The 20,304-nt window shown below is 42.6% G+C and overlaps 1 protein-coding gene across 2 annotated transcripts; it reads left to right on the top strand.

Moving 5' to 3' along the window:
• Positions 1-648: 648 nt before the first annotated feature.
• DSEL (dermatan sulfate epimerase like) lies at positions 649-17,014 on the top strand. Of its 2 annotated transcripts, XM_010947047.3 has the most exons (3): positions 649-1,051; positions 1,851-6,409; positions 14,090-17,014. In XM_010947047.3, the coding sequence occupies exon 2, from the start codon at positions 2,762-2,764 to the stop codon at positions 6,398-6,400; it is 3,639 nt and encodes a 1,212-aa protein (XP_010945349.1). In that variant the 5' UTR covers positions 649-1,051; positions 1,851-2,761; the 3' UTR covers positions 6,401-6,409; positions 14,090-17,014. The 2 variants fall into 2 exon arrangements, with proteins under 2 accessions (XP_010945349.1, XP_045366555.1); XM_045510599.2 differs by having other exon boundaries at positions 1,851-17,014.
• Positions 17,015-20,304: the final 3,290 nt, after the last annotated feature.

Genomic DNA, 20,304 nt, shown 5'->3' with positions numbered 1-20,304 from the left:
CCATCAATAAAGCCGATTAGTCTTTTTTTGTTTTCTCCTGATCTCTAGCATCTGTGCTTCTGAAGTTAGTCTCATATTAATCTGGCATATTGATTTTGCATTTCTAAATGACAGCAACCTGAGCCAGGATGCCTCACAGTCCTTCCCTTCTCAGCCCTAGCTCTTCCTAAAGGGTGAACCCTGACATCCCACCGCGTCATCCTCCCGCCCCCGCTTCCCCCATCATTTGTAACCATGCCCAGAGCCTCCTCTATCTTCCTCCCACTCCTAGCCCTGTTAGATTGGTCCTCTCCCCACAAAAAAGGGGAACTATCCGCAGGACTCGGCCGGCCGGGCGAGGTGCTCAGACAGGCGCACTCCCAAATTTCTCCCTCCTTGGGCTCCGCTTGGAGGAGAGAGCGCGGTCGCCACCGCAGCAGGAAGCCGTAGCCCCTTCGGGTTCAGATCCCGGGGGTCCTGGGCCCCGCCCCCGGCCTGCCCCCGCCTCCTTCCAGCCCCGCCCCTCGACCGCGCTCGCGTCGCCCACTCTCTCTCTCCCCCAGCCCCGAAGCCCCGCCCCAGCCCTCCGCCCCCGCCTGTTCCCGCCCCGCCCACAGCCCGCTCCAAGGCCCCGCCCCGCCCCCGCCCCCGCTCCGTTCCCGCCCCGCCCCCGGCCCGCGTCGCCGTCTCTTGCCCTCCCCGGGCCGCACGGCCGGAGCTGGCACCGAGGAGCCGCGGCCGCAGCGGCATCGCGGCCTGGGGACGCCCGCGCTCCGCTGGACACGGCGTCCCCGAGAGCGCCCGCCACGCGCGGACCTGCTTCCCGGGGTCCGGGGCTGCCCCGGGGCGTCCGGCGTTCCCCGAAGGCGGGCGTGTCCGCGCGGCGCCCGGTGGGGGACGACCGCGGGGCCGCAGCCTATTGGAGCGCGCGGGGCGCCGGGCCGGGGGCTCGGGGTGCCCCGCGGGGGACCGCGCAGCCGGGCTCCCGGTGCGGAGCAGTTTTCGCGAACTCTCCGCCTCCGTCTCACTGGGGCCCACCGCCGCCGGGAGACCCCCGTCCGGACCTGCCAAGGTAAGCGGACTTGGCCACTTCGGGGTCTCTTGTCCCCAGACCACAGCCAGAGGTCGGGGGTGGGGAGCAGATGGACTTGGCATGTTCGTAGGAGGCTAATTAAAAAATGCAACAGGCGGGGCGGATCAGGAAACTCCTAGCGTTAATGTTTCCTACGGAGAGGAGACTTGTCCAAGACTGAAACTTGGTTAGGTTCTTCCAAACCCAAGACGGGCAGCGGCGAAGCAGCTCCTTACGTCTGGGTCTGAGCTCCCTCTGCTGGCTTCTTGTAAAGATGGAAAACGAGGCTGCAGGAGAGAGACTGGAGCAGATCTGCTTCCACACACTGTCATGATTTCTCCTTCGAGAAAAGCGGTCTGAATAGTTCCCCTTGCAGAGACACCTTCTGATCCCTTAAAAGCTAAATAAACCCTCATCCGGAGTCAGCGTGGTCCTTTCAGCTTTTGCTTTTTGTCTCTTGAGTCCTTTGTGATCAAAACAAAAATAAGAGCAGGACTCATCTCTGTTAACTGCGTTTGAATAAACACATTTTAAATGACTAAAGCAAGCCGCAGTTGAAATAAATACTCTTGGGAAAGTTATATCTTGTAGCTGCTTGTCTTCTGACACCATTCATTTTTATCCTAATATGTGTTTTGAAAAGTGTAAGAAAAAAGACGCATTTGAGCTCACTTAGTTAACAGATCTTACTGTGATTTTAAAATTTCTGTCGAGAGATGGTAGAACATTTAAAGCTTCTATGTCCTCTCCCAGCATATCTGCAGCCTCAGAGAATTTCTTTGTTTTGTTTTTCCCCCAGAAAGGAGTGTCATGAAAAAGGAACAGAAAAGAGACGTCCCTGTTGCTGAAAGGGGAATTTTCTTTCCCAGTTGGTGGTACTTCATGATTGGAAGAGAAGTACCTAGGTGGCTGAAGAGATTAGATTCTCATAGTTGTTACAGATGAAGCTGATAAAAAGAAGACGGGAAAATGCTTTCTCTGGGTCATAATAGGCTGATGAGTAAGTAAGCCTGAAAGGGACAGATCTGAAATGAGGACAGGAATTTTGAAAGTTTTAAAACCAAGTAGGACTTTGAGCACTTGTTGAGGATGTTTTTCTCCCAAAAATGGAGGAAGAAAAAATTCTCAAAGCAAGAAGTGTCAGAAGCTGAGAGGAGGAATACAAACCAGTCCGCACCAAGAATTTCAGTACTTCCTCGGCTTCCTTTTGCACACAGAGGCAACGCATCAGACCTGTGTGATGACCTTATCACCAGTGATGGTTGCTGATGCCAGAAATGACTTCTTAATTTAGATTTCGGATAGTTCTTTCTCTTTCTTTTCTTTTCTTTTTTTTTAACCATGTGTGTTTTTTGACTCTTCCTGTTAGGTAGATTTATGTCAACGAAGTGAATCATGAATTCGCAGTATGTTTGACTATCTCCCCCCATTTGCTGTATGATACAGGAAAATTAGAGGTTTTAACACTTCTTGAAGTTTTACTGGAAGTAAGATTGTGTCAGGGACACAGACTACAGTGTAAGTTTTCTCTTTTTGGCAACTGGACTTGTTTTGAATGAGACAAATGTCAGCTGGATTTCACAGCATACACGACTTACAGTCTTTGTTTTATCAAGGCCTTAAATGTATGTTTTATACTCAGCAGATGGGAAACACATTGAGCACTGTGTCTGACACGTATGCCTGAGGAAAGGAACTCCCCAATGGATCATGGCGTTAGTGTTTACAGGACATTTCTTACTTTTAGCATTAGTGATGTTTGCTTTCTCTACTTTTGAGGAGTCTGTGAGCAATTACTCCGACTGGGCAGTTTTCACAGATGACATCGATCAGTTTAAGACACAGAAAGTCCAAGATACGAGACCCAACCAAAAGCTGAAGAAAAGTATGCTTCATCCGCGTTTGTATTTTGATGCTGGAGAAATCCAGGCAATGAGACAAAAGTCTCGCACAAGCCATCTGCATCTTTTCAGAGCTATTAGAAGTGCGGTGACAGTTATGCTGTCCAACCCGACATACTACCTACCTCCCCCCAAGCACGCTGACTTTGCTGCCAAGTGGAATGAAATTTATGGTAACAATCTGCCTCCTTTAGCACTGTACTGTTTGTTATGCCCGGAAGACAAAGTTGCCTTTGAGTTTGTCTTGGAGTATATGGACAGGATGGTTGGCTACAAAGACTGGCTGGTTGAGAACGCACCAGGCGATGAGGTTCCGGTGGGCCATTCCTTGACAGGTTTTGCCACTGCCTTTGACTTTTTATATAACTTACTAGATGACCACCGGAGACAGAAATACCTAGAAAAAATATGGGTCATTACGGAGGAAATGTATGAGTATTCCAAGGTCCGCTCCTGGGGCAAACAGCTTCTTCATAACCACCAGGCTACTAACATGATAGCATTACTTACCGGGGCCTTGGTGACTGGGGTAGATAAAGGATCTAAAGTAAATATATGGAAACAGGTTGTAGTAGATGTGATGGAAAAGACGATGTTTCTGTTGAATCACATTGTTGATGGTTCTCTGGATGAAGGTGTGGCCTATGGCAGCTACACAGCTAAATCAGTCACACAGTATGTTTATCTGGCCCAGCGCCATTTTAACATCAATAACTTGGATAACAACTGGTTAAAGATGCACTTTTGGTTCTATTATGCCACTCTTTTACCAGGCTTCCAAAGAACTGTGGGTATAGCAGACTCCAATTATAACTGGTTTTATGGTCCAGAGAGCCAGTTAGTTTTTTTGGATAAATTCATCTTAAAGAATGGGGCTGGAAATTGGTTAGCTCAACAAATCAGAAGGCACCGACCTAAAGATGGACCAATGGTCCCCTCTACTGCCCAGAGGTGGAGTACTCTGCACACTGAATACATCTGGTACGACCCCCAGCTCACCCCACAGCCTCCTGCGGAATACGGCACCGCAAAGATGCACACGTTCCCTAACTGGGGTGTTGTCACTTACGGGGCTGGGCTGCCAAATACACAGACCAATACGTTTGTGTCTTTTAAGTCTGGGAAGCTCGGAGGGCGAGCTGTGTATGACATAGTTCACTTCCAGCCATACTCCTGGATTGACGGGTGGAGAAGCTTTAACCCAGGACATGAACATCCAGATCAGAACTCATTTACCTTTGCCCCCAACGGGCAGGTATTTGTCTCCGAAGCGCTCTACGGACCCAAGCTGAGCCACCTTAACAATGTCCTGGTGTTTGCTCCATCACCCACGAGCCAGTGTAATCAGCCCTGGGAAGGCCAGCTGGGGGAGTGTGCGCAGTGGCTCAGGTGGACCGGGGAGGAGGCTGGAGATGCGGCAGGGGAGATCATCACTGCCTCCCAGCATGGGGAGATGGTGTTTGTGAGTGGGGAAGCCGCGTCTGCTTACTCCTCGGCAATGAAGCTGAAGAGCGTGTATCGTGCTTTGCTTCTCTTAAATTCTCAAACTCTGCTAGTTGTTGATCACGTCTCGAGGCAAGACGATTCCCCGATAAAATCTGTCAGTGCCTTCTTTCATAATCTGGATATTGACTTTAAGTACATCCCATACAGGTTCATGAACAGGTATAATGGCGCCATGATGGACGTGTGGGACGCACACTACAAGATGTTTTGGTTTGATCACCGTGGCGGCAGCCCCGTTGCTAGTATACAGGAAGCAGAGCAAGCTGCTGAATTTAAGAAACGGTGGACTCAATTTGTTAATGTTACGTTTCAGATGGAATCCACGATCACAAGAATTGCCTATGTCTTTTATGGGCCGTATGTCAATGTTTCCAGTTGCAGATTTATTGATAATTCTAATTCGGGACTTCAGATTTCTCTCAATGTCAATAATACCGAGCACGTTGTTTCCATTGTAACTGACTACCACAACTTGAAGACCAGGTTCGATTACCTGGGATTTGGCGGCTTTGCCAGTGTGGCAGATCAGACCCAAGTAACCCGGTTTGGTTTGGGCACTCAAGCAACAGTAAAGCCCGTAAGACGAGACAGAGTTATTTTCCCCTTTGGATTTAAATTTAATGTAGCAGTTGGGTTGATTCTGTGCATCAGCTTGGTGATCTTAGCGTTTCAGTGGCGGTTTTACCTTTCTTTTAGAAAGCTAATGCGGTGGATCCTGCTCCTGGTTGTTGCCTTGTGGTTTGTTGAGCTGCTGGATGTGTGGAGCGCCTGCACGCAGCCCATCTGTGCGACGTGGGCAAGGACGGGGGCCGAGGCCAGCGCCAAGCCTCTGTCTCCCGAGGGCTACCACATCCGCCTTCCCGACGTCGTCATTACCTCACTTCCTGGTTCGGGAGCCGAAATTCTCAAACAACTTTTCTTCAACAGTAGTGACTTCCTCTACATCCGGGTTCCCACGGCCTACATTGACATCCCCGAAACGGAGTTTGAAATCGACTCCTTTGTAGACGCCTGTGAATGGAAGGCGTCAGATGTCCACAGTGTGCATTTCCGTTTACTCCGAGGCTGGTTGCAGTCTTTGGTCCAAGACACAAAACTCCATTTGCAAAACATCCATCTGCATGAACCCAGTAGGGGTAAACTGGCCCAATATTTTGCCACGAATAAGGACAAGAAAAGGAAACTGAAAAGGAGAGAGTCTTTGCCAGAACAAAGAAATAGAATGAAAGGCGCCTTTGACAGAGACGCTGAATACATCAGGGCCCTGAGGAGACATCTGGTCTCTTACCCCAGCGCGCGGCCCGTGCTCAGCTTAAGCAGCGGAAGCTGGACCTTAAAGCTGCATTTCTTTCAAGAGGTTTTAGGAGCTTCGATGAGGGCCTTGTATGTAGTGAGGGACCCGCGCGCATGGATTTATTCGATGCTGTACAGCAGTAAACCAAGTCTTTACTCTTTGAAGAATGTACCAGAGCATTTAGCTAAACTGTTTAGAATAGAGGGAGGTAAAGGCCAGTGCAGCTTAAATTCAGGCTATGCTTTCGAGTATGAATCGTTGAGGAAAGAATTATCAAAACCCAAGCCCCACGCAGTGTCCCTGCTGGCTCACCTTTGGCGCGCGAACACTGCGGCGGCCCTGAGGATAAACACAGACCTGCTGCCCACCGGCTACCGGCTGATCAAGTTTGAGGATATTGTGCATTTTCCTCAGAAAACCACGGAAAGGATTTTTGCTTTTCTTGGAATCCCTTTGTCTCCCGCTAGTTTAAACCAAATATTGTTTGCCACCTCCACGAACCTTTTCTATCTTCCCTATGAAGGGGAGATATCACCAACTAATACTAATGTCTGGAGACAGAACTTGCCTCGAGATGAAATTAAATTGATTGAAAACATCTGCTGGACACTGATGGCTCGTCTAGGATATCCAAAGTTTACGGACTGAATGCTGCAGGTCAGCAGAAGTTTGCACTAATACTTTCCAACCCACTTTGTGGATATGAATTAGAAGAGTCTGTTTATTCTTGTACTGTGTGCCTGTGCGTGTGCGTGTGCGTGCGCGTGTGTGTGATCAGTTTGTTACTTGCACAGAGAGATTATTTTAAAAATAGGCACCATATTTGGCCTAGCAGGATTTATTTTTATGTCACCACTTCCCTTGCCTTTGTTTCTGAATTTTTTTCTGCTAAAATGTTTCTGCTGCAGAGGGTGTCGGTGAAGTTCTGTTATGGTGGTCAGGGGAGATGGGAAGATTTCAAAGGTTTTTGTCTAACTCCCTCGTTCATCTATAACTGTGCTGTTCTGTCCTGGAACCTTGCATACTGCTAAAGGCCTGGCAGCCGCTGCTTTACCCAAGCATCTCTTGGACTACAGAAGTTCCTTATCTTTTTTAAAAAATGTCCTAACACATTTATCTTGCACACACACACACATACACACACACACACACACAAAATCCTTTTCCTGTACAGTGTTCAGTGATACCACTGGGGAAATGGTGGAAGCTCCTATCAGAATGATAGGATCCCTTCTGGAAAATATGGAGGGAAGTACAGGATGGGTTTTTTTTTGTTTGTTTGTTTTTTTTTTGAGGTCAGAAACAGTGACCTGAAAATCCTCCTTAAAGTTTTTACTTAGAAGTAATAAGGAATCAGTCTCGGAAGACTGGGTGCTGAGTCCTGGTACAGTGTTTCAGACCTGCTGGTCTATTTTGTTTGTCTCCTGAAAGGTGCACTGTGCACCCCCATACTCGCATCATGCTCACACACTCCCTGTCCTGTCTGTCGCTGTCATGCACAACAGTCACTAGTTACTAACAGCTAACCCCCCCCAATATTCATGGGGATTTTTTTTTTTCTGTCCTGATGATTGATTTCGCATGGGAGCCTGACACAGCCTTAGAGTCAGATTTCTTCTTGTGGAATTACAACTGTGTGACTCGAAGAAAGCCGTGCCCCTGCTGCCAGTGTTTTTTTAGCCTGGAAACAGAATTGGAAAACTGCCTGACTTATCTCGCATCCCTCTGAATGAGTCTACAGACTGCCAGTGTCTGCAAAAGTTGAAGGCGGATGGGCGATGATGTCAGAGGCATCTGTTTCCTTTGCCATCTGCATCTTATTATACACGGAGTCGTCATGAAATGTGGTTCATTTTATTTTGGTCGGCTCTGAAATCAAAATGCTATGCCATTAGATGCTGGAGTAATTACAACGTACTGGATGAAAACCATTAGGCAGTGCGGAGACTTGATGAAAATCTCTGTGCAGCCTGCAGTCTTCTTCCTGATGTTTTAAACTGTCCCCCGCTCCCCCCCGCCAGGCTCTAACACTTGGGAGTCTGCCACTCTGACCTGGATAGAAGTGGTTCTCTCTCAGTAGTTTGTTATTATGTCAGAATGTGGCTCCACAGTGATAAAGCTGTGGATATGTTACATTCCAGGTAGAGCCAACCTGGCTGTCATGTTTCTTCCATTACAGCGTGAAAGCAGACCGCCCTCCCCACCCCCAGCCCCCGTGTCCGAGTCCTTGCGCAACTCTCCCTGCCTTCTCGCTAGTGTCAGGACGAATGAAGAGCACACGGCACTAATGCAGGCCGAGAGGGCGAGGGAACACCTGAACCCACACTCTTGTTCTCGGGGAAGATTATTCTTCCCACCTCAGGGTTACCGACGAGCACGTGCCATCGCTGCATGGATGAGGGTTAGGGCGCTATTTCCATGACTGGTCGAAGTCTTGGTGTTTGCTTTCAGATCCCAGGATGTGAGATCATGAACCAGATCAAGTCAAATGGCTTCAGGTTGGCAGTAATGTTAGGTCCGGTGAAGGTTAAGAATTGCAAAGGTGTGCAGGTAACAGCAAAGAAAGCAGAAGCTGTACCACTGCCTTCCCTTTAGCTTTGTACAGAAACACACCCCCAGGCAGAGGAGAGCCAGGCTGAGTATGTGGGGGAATCGGGGTGGGGGGGGGAGACGGAGACAAGAGAAACGAAAGAGCAGTGCTGGGAGGGAATGTGGGGACGATGTGGGAATGTGTTCTTCATAGCGCAAGAAAGGGACAGGCTTAACACAGGGATGGGCACCATGCGTCCTGCCCTTCACCACACAGCAATGAACTTCCTTGTCTGCCCACCCACTCCCACCCCACGGGGAAGTGTGCGGAGGAAGAGACTTCCGTCTGCAGATTCTGTTTCTGAGGGATGCTGTGCGTGGGTGAGGGGTGGCCCAGCCACTGGATGTGTGTGCAGTTGCTCATGCTTGGGACCCCCCGCCTCATAGTCTCAATACCTAAGGTGACAGACCGACTCTCAGAACACCCGGGTCCTGCACGCCTAGGCGGTGGTCTAGGAAAAATGTGAATAGACTCTACACTTACTTTTATTCTTACCATCTTGAAAGTAAATAAGACAATGATTATCACTACGCGGCACTCTCAATGGAAACACTTATAAAATGTCTTTTCCATAAAAATCAATCCCTTTCTTCATTAATTTCCCCAAACTTAGACCCGATTGGGATGAAAGCTTTAATTAAAATAATACCATTTAAATTTTAAGTTTTGAAAGAATGTGTTTGTTTTGCTGACAAAGATAACCAATGTGATGGTCATGTTGATCTGGTTTCAAAAGTTTGAAGTAATGCAAATTACTCACTTAGGAAGGAACAGGCCATCTCCAAAGCTGAATTTACTGTAGTGAAAGTTCCAGAAAGGAAGGAAACGGAGACTCTGTCTAGGAGAAAGAAGATAAATCTATGATGATGCTTCAGTTGAATCTGTAGAAACAGAGAGAGGCACAAGTTTTAGGCAGATGACACAGTATCACACACATATTAGGCCTAGACCCCAAACACTGAGCATCTGATTGGCTGGCTTTTAGACAAGCAGAGAAGAATTAGTAAATGCCTGGCAAAGAACAGGATGATTATGTCAAATGCCCAGGATCAGCAGAGGATCTGCCACAAAAATGCTCCAAGAAGAACCTCTCTCCTCACACGCTAGTATTTAAAACATTCTTTTCCCTTCTGTGTAAATGCCACCCCTGCTGTCTGCCTCTGACTTTTGATTGGCGTCACTAATCAGAGTTTTTGGTGCATCTTCGTGGATCCCAGACCTTCTTGAGATAAAGTGTATCACATTCAGTTATGCATAAGTAAAGATTAACATTGGTTTTAAAAATTGCTATTTGGTTGGCTTAACTCTGATCATAATTAGTTTAGGGGAAAATGTGAATAGAAGGCAGGCAGTGTGTTATAACAGCGCTTCCAGGGGTCAGGGAGCCTAATATTCTAAGATTTGTCAATGAGTTTAATATGTGGGCTACTTTACTGCTTATTTACATGTAGACCAGAGTCTGTCTAACATACCTAAAAATAGCTGCCAAGGCAATTTTTTTTCCAGTACTTGACTAGTATCATTTCCCTTCAAGTTGGCAGAAAATTCCAAATAATATTTTAAGAACTAGACTGATTTTTTTCCTTTGCACAAAGGATGACAGGAACTTCAGAGATGCTGACATTCTGAGGTTAACGTCTACATGCTTGACCTGTAATGTTTGTGAGCTTGTGCTGTACTTAGTCCAAGTGACATGTTTAATTGATTCTGTTTCCAAAGATAGGTTCGGCTGAGGCTTCTAAACCATGGGATCTTTCTGTTTTTGTTTTTCATTTTTATTTCACACCTACCCAGTTACGCAGCAAAGAAAACCTACGCTGAAGATCACAGACTAGTTATCGGAACTGTATGTATACCACGACTCCTCTACTAATAAACAAAAAGCTAAAAGCAGATCGGCCACGGTTGGGGTGATTTGTAAGAGCCCTCTTCTTCAGGTCTCGGGGTAACTGTTAGGGCAATTTTGTCTGGAGCTGAGAAGGCAGAAGTTGGGAAATGCAGTCTCACAGTTTCAGCCACTAACACCGCACCCTTCAGTGCTGGGCAAGCCTGCCTCTGCTCCCTTAACTCCATTCCAAGTCCTGTCTTGGACTTGCCCTCAATCCATTTCACTCTTCTATGTACATCATCCCAACTCACAAAGCAGCAGGAACACCCCGGTGCTGTGCACCTGTCTCCACGTCTGCCCCTCCTGCCCCTGGTAGGGTCTTCATTCAAGCATGAGACCTTTAAAAGCAAGGTCCCTGCGGATCACTTGAGACATTCTACGTGGGTGGTGCACATGGTGGGCGCAGTGAAGGGTTTTTTTTTAATAGAGGTAAGCATCTGCCATGAATTTGGCTCTCTGTGTGCTACACACTGAGCCATACAGTTTTCATGTACCGTTTCAACCCCCCCGGCAACTGCCTGGGACCTACTTTACAGGTAAATCTGAAACCCATGGGATCTCTGAAGGGAATCTGTTTTTGTGAAAGAATTTTGAGCAGATTTACAATTCATTCAGTTCACTTATTCGCTGTACTTTTTGGGTATTTACTGTCAAGTTATTGATCAGCATGAGGGAAGAATACAAAAGCTGGCTGGCTGTGTGACCCTTCTCTGTGGAGGTGCCAGCCTGTGGGGACCTGAGAACTGGTAGGAACTCCTCAAGAGGAGAAGGAGAGGAGGGCGTGCAGGTAGCGATCACCCCCCGGGGAAAAGCACAGAAAAGTTCTCTGGTCTGTAGCAGATATGGTTTACTTCTGAAATGGTGGTTATGAGGAACGGGAGGTGTTTATCGAGTTATTGGTACATCTGGACAGACTGGTATCACCGCCTGCGCTCTTCCCGATCAGGCTCGAGTCTGCAGCAGGCACAGCACGTCCCGTCAGCGCGCAGCCTTTCCAGAGGCGAAGTGCAGACAAAACTAAACCACTGCCACTTGCTCTCTCTCCTTCACGACTATCCCAACTGTCACCAACTATCCCATTTACCACAGAGAAACGTGGTCCACAACTGAGTATCAAGAGATGCCCTGAAGAAAAGAGGACATGTGAGTGTGGCCCGACTGGGGTACATGTGGATCACTGCTGGTGGTAATAGTAGGAAGGATGACTGTGTCTCATCCAGACTCCAGCTGGCAAACAGCATCTTCTTGTCCCCCCTCCCCCCACCCAAGGACCTCCACACACACATTATCAGGCACAGCTACCAATTTCAGGAACACAGTAGTGAACAGAACTTACAGAGCTGACAGTCAATCAAATATATTAAAAAAAAGAATTCATTTTAGGAAGAAAAAACAGCCCGTTCTTTTCTCTACCATGTAAATAATACCAGGAGGAGGAAAGGAAGGTGGGGAAGGGAGGGGGAAGGAAAGGAGGAATGAAGGAAGGATAGAAGGGAGGAACTACCGCTGAGCCTAAATCTGAACACAGCAAGTAAGCTGCACAAGGAGTAAGCTGTAACAACTGTGTTTTGTAATTACTGAATGACCTATTTCAGAATCTCTCTGAGATCTTACTGTAGTTAAAACTTCAGAAAAAAAGGATAAATTGTAATCTGAGCAGATCATTTCTACAGTACATTGCAATTGCTCGGTTTTATTCCTTTAAACTATCTCTGTATTGCTCTGACTCTCTTGAGATGAAATGAAATTTTCCTTTCAAGTGCATTAACACTGATGTTCAATTTCACCTGTGTCTCGGGTTTTCAGACGTCCTAGTATGGGGTGTTCTCCCACATCCTGTCTTCCTCTCTGTTTCTGACTGTGGGATATTACATTGTTCTTGATTTAGGGAAGCAAATGTTCAAGCCCATGTGACATCTGTGATGCTCTCCATTCCACTTTTTGGAAGTCAGTTCAGCTCCCATAACTGTCACTTTTCTCATTTAGTGGATGAACAATGTAAAATCTCTAATCCCTGCATTAAAACCTGATACCCTTCTACAAACAATGCATAAGGCACTTCTTGCCTCATCCACTGTACAGTGCAAATAATGCTCTCAACCTTGTTACTCTACAAGGAAAAATTACTGCCCTATTTTATTTGCATGTATTCATTGTTTTAATTATGTATTCATTTATTCCTTCCAAAAGATTAATTTTGTTGTAGATTTGTTTACAGTTCTTGAACTTCTAAAATAAGGTTTTTAAAAACTATATTGAGCCAGTTTAATTTGACACCTTAATGCAGTATTTCATAAAACTTTGAAGGGGGATTTATAAGAACATAGTACAACCGAGAAGTGATGAAACTGTACCCACAAACTACCCAGGAGGACAAATGTGTATAGAGCGCAGTGAATACAAGTTAACCCTACACGAACAAAAGAGGTGGTCTTACTCTTCATTTTCAGACATCAGCCTGGGCGCTCTGGCTAATCCGGTGCTAACCAGAAGTGCACCACACAGCAGTGGGCTTACGTGCACCAACGGACTTGTGTTATTTCTCTAGATTTACCAAAGCAAAGTGAAAAACACACACATGCAGTTATACTTTATCTTTTACCCAACATTAATTCTAAAAGTCTCAAAAAAAGCCTGTTACTGAACACATGAGCAGAAAGGTCCTTGCTTGTATACATACATGAAACCTTGGCAGGTTTCCATTACCACAGGAGGTGCGAGGTTTTCTGTATAACCAACAGGTCGCACTGGGGGTTTTCACAAGCCTTGTACCATTCCCCCACTTCCTTGCTTACTTAGAAGGGGGGAATTCCTATTAAAAATGTTATATTCACAACACTTATATATATTATATGAACTCTGAAATTAGAGAAAACTGAATACAAATCCCTAGGTCAGCAAATAATGACCAGCTGTGAAGTCTTGGACAACTTTCTTGATTTTAAATCTCCATTTCCCCATCTGTAAAACTCCCCCAGAGTTGATGTTAAGGATTAAATAAAATCACGTGTGAAAATTCACAGAACAATACTTGTTTCTTCTTTGTGATCACCTCCAATTCATTACATATCAAACCCATATATAATGTGATGCACCATTTTTCGAGTAAGAACGTAACAAAAATGTTTTCAGAGAATTTGAACATACATAGTTGGTGTATAGACCAGACACCTATTTTAGTATTTCATATACCAACTGAGTTGCACAAACATGTAAAATTATAATTATGCAGTTAATGTATTAATTTGTAAATACTGCTTTTCATCAAATGTCAAGAAAAAAATGTATTCATTTTTACTTCAATGTCTTCTTCATTTCCAGAGTCATGTTCTGAGTTCTTCCAGAGAATATCTTTCTTTCTGAGTTTTACTGAAATAGAGACTTTTAAAAATTTAAGTATGATGCTACTACTTGAAATTTTATTTGATGTTATAAATGCCATTTGTGTAACATTAATCATAACTTAATGTTCATGCCTTCATTCAGTTGATACATAATTGGGATTGTCTACATTGTAATCACTGCACTTTTCCTATTTTAGTTTTTCCCCTTATTTATTATGAGATGTGCATAAAAGCTGGAGCTGGGGGTGTCTAGGACTGTGTGTGAACATGGCATTTGCTCCACCATCTACGATGGAGTAAGTGAAACCAATCTGAGGTACCATATCCACCTTACTCACATAAGGATTATTTACCTTGACACCATACATAACAAATGATTCTAGCTCATCTTTATAAAATAATTGTTTTCTGTTAATTCACGTGTCATGCACACATATTCTTTGGGTCAGCGTACTTGATCCTCTGCTAATAAGTGCTTTGTAAGTTTGGATGCTTTCTCTCCTCCACGGCTGTAGATTACAACCCAGGAGCAAATTCCAGAGCCTCCGGCCAGAAACTCAGCCTTCCAGCGAGGAGTGCAGGAGAGCACGCACCTCTGCGCTGGGACCAAGTGCCACAGACCTACGACAGTAAGGTTCATGCCGCTGAGGAGAGGAACTCCCTTCCTGTGACAGTTTGCTTTGGATGTTGCTGTCCACACCCTTGCTAAGGTTCGCTGTATGCAGATTAGAAGACGCTATTTTGTGGATCCTTGCACATGCCAGCTCTGCTGCCCCCCCACCCCCAGCCCGTATCAAGCCGTAGGTATTACGGATACGCAGGACAGGCTGCACCGACCTGCTGACACTGAAGGGCTGTGCCGACCCTATCAGAGGCCCTCCTCTAGGACAGTGTAAGTTTCTGTGGCCAGAGCTGGGACATGGGAGCCAGAATTCCTAGACTCAAACTCGCCACAACATGGTATACATCTGACTCCATTACCACATGCTCCTGCCCCCACCAGCGATCCCAGAGGTAAAGTCTATTCTGGACTTTGTGTTCACCATTCCCTTGCTTTTCATTATCGCTCCACCACATATGTCTCCATCCTTACCAACATATTGTATAGTTTTGCATGCTTTTTTATACTTTATGTAAACAGTAACATACTGCATATATTCTTGTGCAGCTTGCTTTTCTTCACTGAACATTATGTCTAATGCATGTTGATGTCTGGAGCTCACTTATTTTCAATGTGGCAGTGTTCCATTATAGGAATATGCTAGTATCTGAAATACCATACTTTATCTTTTATCTTGTTGGATTTTGGGAATGTGTTTAATTTTTGCAAATTCAAACATTATATATAAAACTATTGAAGTATGTTGCATAATGCACACATACAAGAATGCTGCCACCGTGTTTTGATTGTACCCAGGACCTCCCCACCCAGCTTCACTTTAGCCCAGTATATAGACTAAGGGCTCAAAGCACATCCTCAACTGTTTGTGATACCAAATTATTATTTTTACAGATTGTACAAACTGACACTCTAGCCATTACAGAAAAGTTTTTGCTGCTCCAGAATTTCCCTGCACTTGACATTTCCATACTTTGAAGTATTTTCCTGTCTGGTGGGATGAAAGACAGTTAGGTTTTTCCTTCTTTTTTTTTTTTCCCCCCGCAGTCCTCTGATTATTAATGACACAGAGGGCACGCACACACACACAGTAGTCCTTATTTTTTCCATTTGTGTTTCTTCTTTTGTGAAATGAAATCCATCTTCATGCCTTTTATCCATTTTTCCATTGCATTCATTTTTTCTCACTGATTCACTAAAGTTTACAATATATTAATACTACTAATACTTTGATTATATTCACTGTAAATAACTTCTTGGCTTATATTTTCATGATATTTGTACTGTGACTTTTGTGATGTATTTTGATACATAGGTGTTCTCAATTTGAATGTAAACAAGTATGTGTTTGTCTTTATTGTTTATGCTGGGTTTTTTGCATCTTATTAAAGAATTGTTCTTAAGTTCTTGGCACTGAAAATGTTCTCCATTTTCTTCAAAGCATTTAAATTTTCTTATCATTATCTATTGCTGCAAAACAATATTACCAGAAACGTAACAGCTCAGAACAGCACATGTTTATTATCTCACGATTTCTGAGGGTCAGGAATCCAGGTGTAGCTGACCTGGGCCTGACCTCTGGTCGGGGTCTTGTATGCGGCTGCAAGGAAGTCCTGGCCAGGACAAGGACATGAACACCAGGAGATGGATTAACTAGGGGTTATTTTAGAGTCTACCTGCCACAGATTTTTTGTCTTTTACATTTAAATATTTAATCTGCTTACATTAATTGTGTGTATTCTGAGTTTTCTTTCCTGTATGAATAACCTGTTGTCCTAGATTGAACAGATTCAGTAACCTTTTCTTTTCCATTAACCGTCACTGCCATCTCTACCACCTATCAGGTCCTTACATTTGGTGTGAGCTGATTTCTGAGCTTTCTACTGTATTTCGCTGGCAAATTTCATTACCCAGTGACAATATCCCAGTCTTAATTACTGTAGCTTTTTGTTAGCCTTGAAATCTGGCAAGTCTTTTTACTTTCTTTTTCCTCATTTCTTAAGCCTTTGTTCTTCCTCATGCATTTTAGAATTAGTTTGCATAGCTCCTCAAAACAAACAAAGAACAACAAGTGTTAACTGTAAATGCATTACATCAGTTTTGGGAGAATCCACCTCCTTACATTAATTAAACCCCATTCATAAGCATGGTATGTCTCTCCTTTCATATAACCTTTGTTAATCCTTTGATAGATTTATGTATGAGCACTTTATATATTGCTATTACAGTGGATATTTATTTTTAATTATATGTTCTGATACTAGTATATAGAAAATATAGTTGATTTTTGTGTATTTATATTGTATCAGGGAACTTATAAAGTCCTCTTACTAGTTTAGTAATTTACCTGTAAATTCTTTCAAAATACTTACACAGATAGTTTTGTAATTTGTAATTAATGAGAATATATTTCCTTCCTTTTAATCTTACAACTTTTTAATGTTCTTACTGGACTTGTTAGGGCTCCCTGCAGAATACTGAATGGGTTTGTTAATGTGAATGTTCTTGCACTGTTTCTAATGTGAACGGAGTGCGTCTGCATTTCACCACAGAGCAAATGAATGGATGCTGTGTGTATTTCATAGATTCACTTTATCAGGATGTGGTGTTCCTTTCTACTCCCAGTTGATAAGTGACTTTTTATCATCAATGCATGATGAGATTTATTCAATGCTTTTGCTGCATTTATTGTGATAACCATATGTTTCTTTGCCTTTATCTGTTAACGTAGTGTATTATGTGAAAATATATTTTTTTCCTTTGAGATTAAACCAAACTTGGCTTGCCATAATAAAACCAGCCTGGGAATGATTCATTATACTTGTATTTGTTGCTGGATTGAGTTTGTTAATAATTAAGATATTTATATCAACATTTCTGATTGTGGTTTTCTCAAAACATACTTGTCTAATTTTGAAGTTAACATACTTGTCGTACAAAATAAGCTGAGGATGTTCTGTTTTCATATTCTCTAGAAGAGGATGCACAGGATCTAAATGATCTAATACTAGAATGTTAGGACTCATTTGTGAAATCTTCTGACTACCCTGTTTCCTTTGTGGGAACATTTTAACTAAATATAAAATTTTATTTGGTGGTTATAGGCTTATTTTATTTAACTTATGTATTTATTTTGAAGCCTATTTTGGCAAGTTATGTTTTTAAAGCATTTGTCCTATTCTTTTAATTTTTAATAAGATTTATCGACCTAAATTTGCTCAAAATACATTTTTGCTGCCTCTCTAATTATCCATCCCCTACATGCATTTTTTCCATCCCTAACTTTGAGTATGTGCACCTTATTTCTTTCTGTTCCTGGTGGTTTTTGGCTGCTGGATATTGACCATAATAGGCCATATAGTTAAATTACCTTTTATACATTATATAAATAAAATTGCCTTTTCAAAGACTAATTTATAGGGTTTTTTTGTTGTTGTTCCTACCTACTATTTTATGTTTATTTGTATTGCATAACTGGCTCCTGATCTTACATATTTCCTTCATTTTATTTTATTTTCTCTAATTTCTGTTGATGTTTTTTCTCTTTTATCTTTAATTATATGGCCCATTATACTTTTTCAACATCCACCAGCCAAAAACCACCAAGAACAAACTGAATTTACTGTTTGTAACAGTACAGCTTTGCTCTGCTTTATATCAAAAAATGAATAACAATAACAGCATTAAAAAGAGCACCAATTAGAAAATATGATTTTACTATAAATGAGTAAAGATTTAATATCTTTAATGTAGAAAAAATTTTGTACTGTAAGCAAAAAAAGAAATTACAATTTAAAAGAGAGAGCAGTTGAAAGCAGTAACACAAGCATAATGTAGGTAATCTGCTTCCCCAATTCCAAGTCCAAATACTGTCACTTTCCTTTAATTTTACAATTCATATCTTAGCCTCCAAATTATTTCTGCTTAAGGCCTGTCCTCCCACTACTAAATAAATGGGTGGAAAAAGAAATACAGAGGGGAAAAAAAAAGTCTAGAACTCCTTGGGATTTAATCAAAAGGTTTAGGACTACTTCCAAACATAAATGAAGAAACATAATCCCATGTGATCGAAACGTTTGCTGCTTCTCACCGGTATAAAGTGTCACTGTGGGTGACCCGTGCTGCCCAACTCAACAATGACATTTCCAACAGGGGCTAGAATCACACGCTTATACTGTTTCTGCACAGTTCACATCGGTGAACCTGTGCATGAAAGGCCAGTTCATTTTAGTTCACCTCCCCTGCCCCTTAGTTTTTGCTTAATTTTATTCTCAAAAGCACAACCTACTGGACCACTGTTACTGGGTCTAGAAAAGCTGCCTACATTATGTATATATTATGCAGAACTCACGCCTCCCACACCCCTCCCCTGCAAAAACCGTTAGACACTACCGTTGAGCCTGAATTATCAGCCTAAAGTCCTCTCAGGGGAATGCTATTTCAGGAATTTTCTTGTCCTTTCTTGCACACATAATTGTTTTTGGGATCATGTTGAAACAGCTTTCAGGTTCTCTACTTTTAAATTTTGAAAAAGAGGGACTGGTTACAGGTCCCTTCACTTTCACAAATGTCCAGGGCTCCTTCCGTCAGGAAATAAGCAGTCACCACAGTGAGACCAAGTGGCGGGGCTTTTTTCAACCCACAAAAGCTTCCTTCTCTCAGTCCAGTAGGCACGACTTGGCTTAACACTAAGGTTATGTCAAAATGGTGTTTCTTTTGTTTATTTCTTAGCTCACACAGGATGGGACTTAGAAAGCAGCACCTGCCTGGATAAAACACAGCTGGGAAAGTCAGAGAAGTCCAACTGACCAAGAAATAGGAACACCACTGATCTTATGACTGGTTATATAAATTCAAATTAAAAAGAGATCAGGACTGCATCTTAGTTTGTAAACCAATAAAAAGAAAGCCAATTTTGGTGAATATACCAATAAGTAAATTATTGGCTATTGCTTTGGTAATGTAAGTGTCTCTTTTCATTAAAAGCAAGTTGGCTGTTTGCCAGATATTTTAAAGATCCGCTCTTCCCCCAGCAAAGCCTGCCTTTTGGCCCAGCACTTCCATTTTAGGCATCTTAACACACAGGAGAACAAAAGAGAAAAAAAATGTTGGAAAGATGTATATAAAAGGATGTGCATTAAAGCATCATTTACAGTATCAGGACAAGAAAGCTTCCTAAAGGTGCAGAAAAAAAAATCAGTAAAGATGTGTAGTAGCTTATTAGAAAAGTCCTTGTGACAATTTTTAAAAATTAATTGATTACAAAACAATTACAAAATAATCTTATTTTATATTAAATAAAATTTATATCCACCTTTTATGCTAAACTATTGTCAATGGTCTTTTTAATAAGTCAATGGTGATCAACTATCAGTAATTTCAAATTATTCAATCTAGTATTTCTATCTAGACATACACTAATATCTACTTACACAGTAACATTTTATACACATACATATATGCACACTTCTGGATTATTATGGGTCAAATGTTAATAGTGGTTATCTTGGGGTATCAAAATTTCAGGTGAGTCCTTTTATTCTTCCTTATGCTTAGCTGTGCTATCCATTAGTTTAAATAATTGTTTAAAAATAATAAAAGGAACAAATTGAAAATGTAAAGAAACAACGTATCAGTAAAGTACTCTAGAGATTAAATACAAAATTTAGAAACAGTTAAAACTGCTCTTAAACAAATAAGCAACTATTCAATCTCAAAAAGTATAAAAATAACTTGAAACGAGATTTTTTTTTTGCCCAAAACTAGGAAATTCTCTATTTTAAAAATAGGTGCTTTGAAATACTGCTGCTCTTCACAGAACTTTCATGAATAACAAATAGCAATAAATGTTAAGAGCTTAAAGATGTGAATGCCCTTTTATTCAGCACTTCCAATTCAAACTAAATCCCAAATAAATCTACTTCATTAATATAAAACATATATTTCAGAGGAAGTCATGCAGAGCTTAGATAATTAGATTTATTTTGTAAAGTTTTCTTTTCATGAATTATAGAAAGAGGTGTTTAATTTCTTCTTTACCTCCTTTTTTTCCTTTCTTTTTCCTTTTTGCCCTCCTTCAATAAACATTTATGAAACAATAACGATGCCTGC

The sequence above is a fragment of the Camelus bactrianus genome, chromosome 30 (assembly GCF_048773025.1).
Source record: "Camelus bactrianus isolate YW-2024 breed Bactrian camel chromosome 30, ASM4877302v1, whole genome shotgun sequence".
Taxonomy (NCBI): domain Eukaryota; kingdom Metazoa; phylum Chordata; class Mammalia; order Artiodactyla; family Camelidae; genus Camelus; species Camelus bactrianus.
The sequence above is the reverse complement of the archived record's forward strand: the minus strand, read 5'-3'. Positions and strand labels throughout refer to the sequence as shown.

Bases quoted from the DNA above. Each gene is read 5' to 3' on its own strand.
- DSEL (XM_010947047.3), top strand. From the start codon at position 2,762: ATGGCGTTAGTGTTTACAGGACATTTCTTACTTTTAGCATTAGTGATG.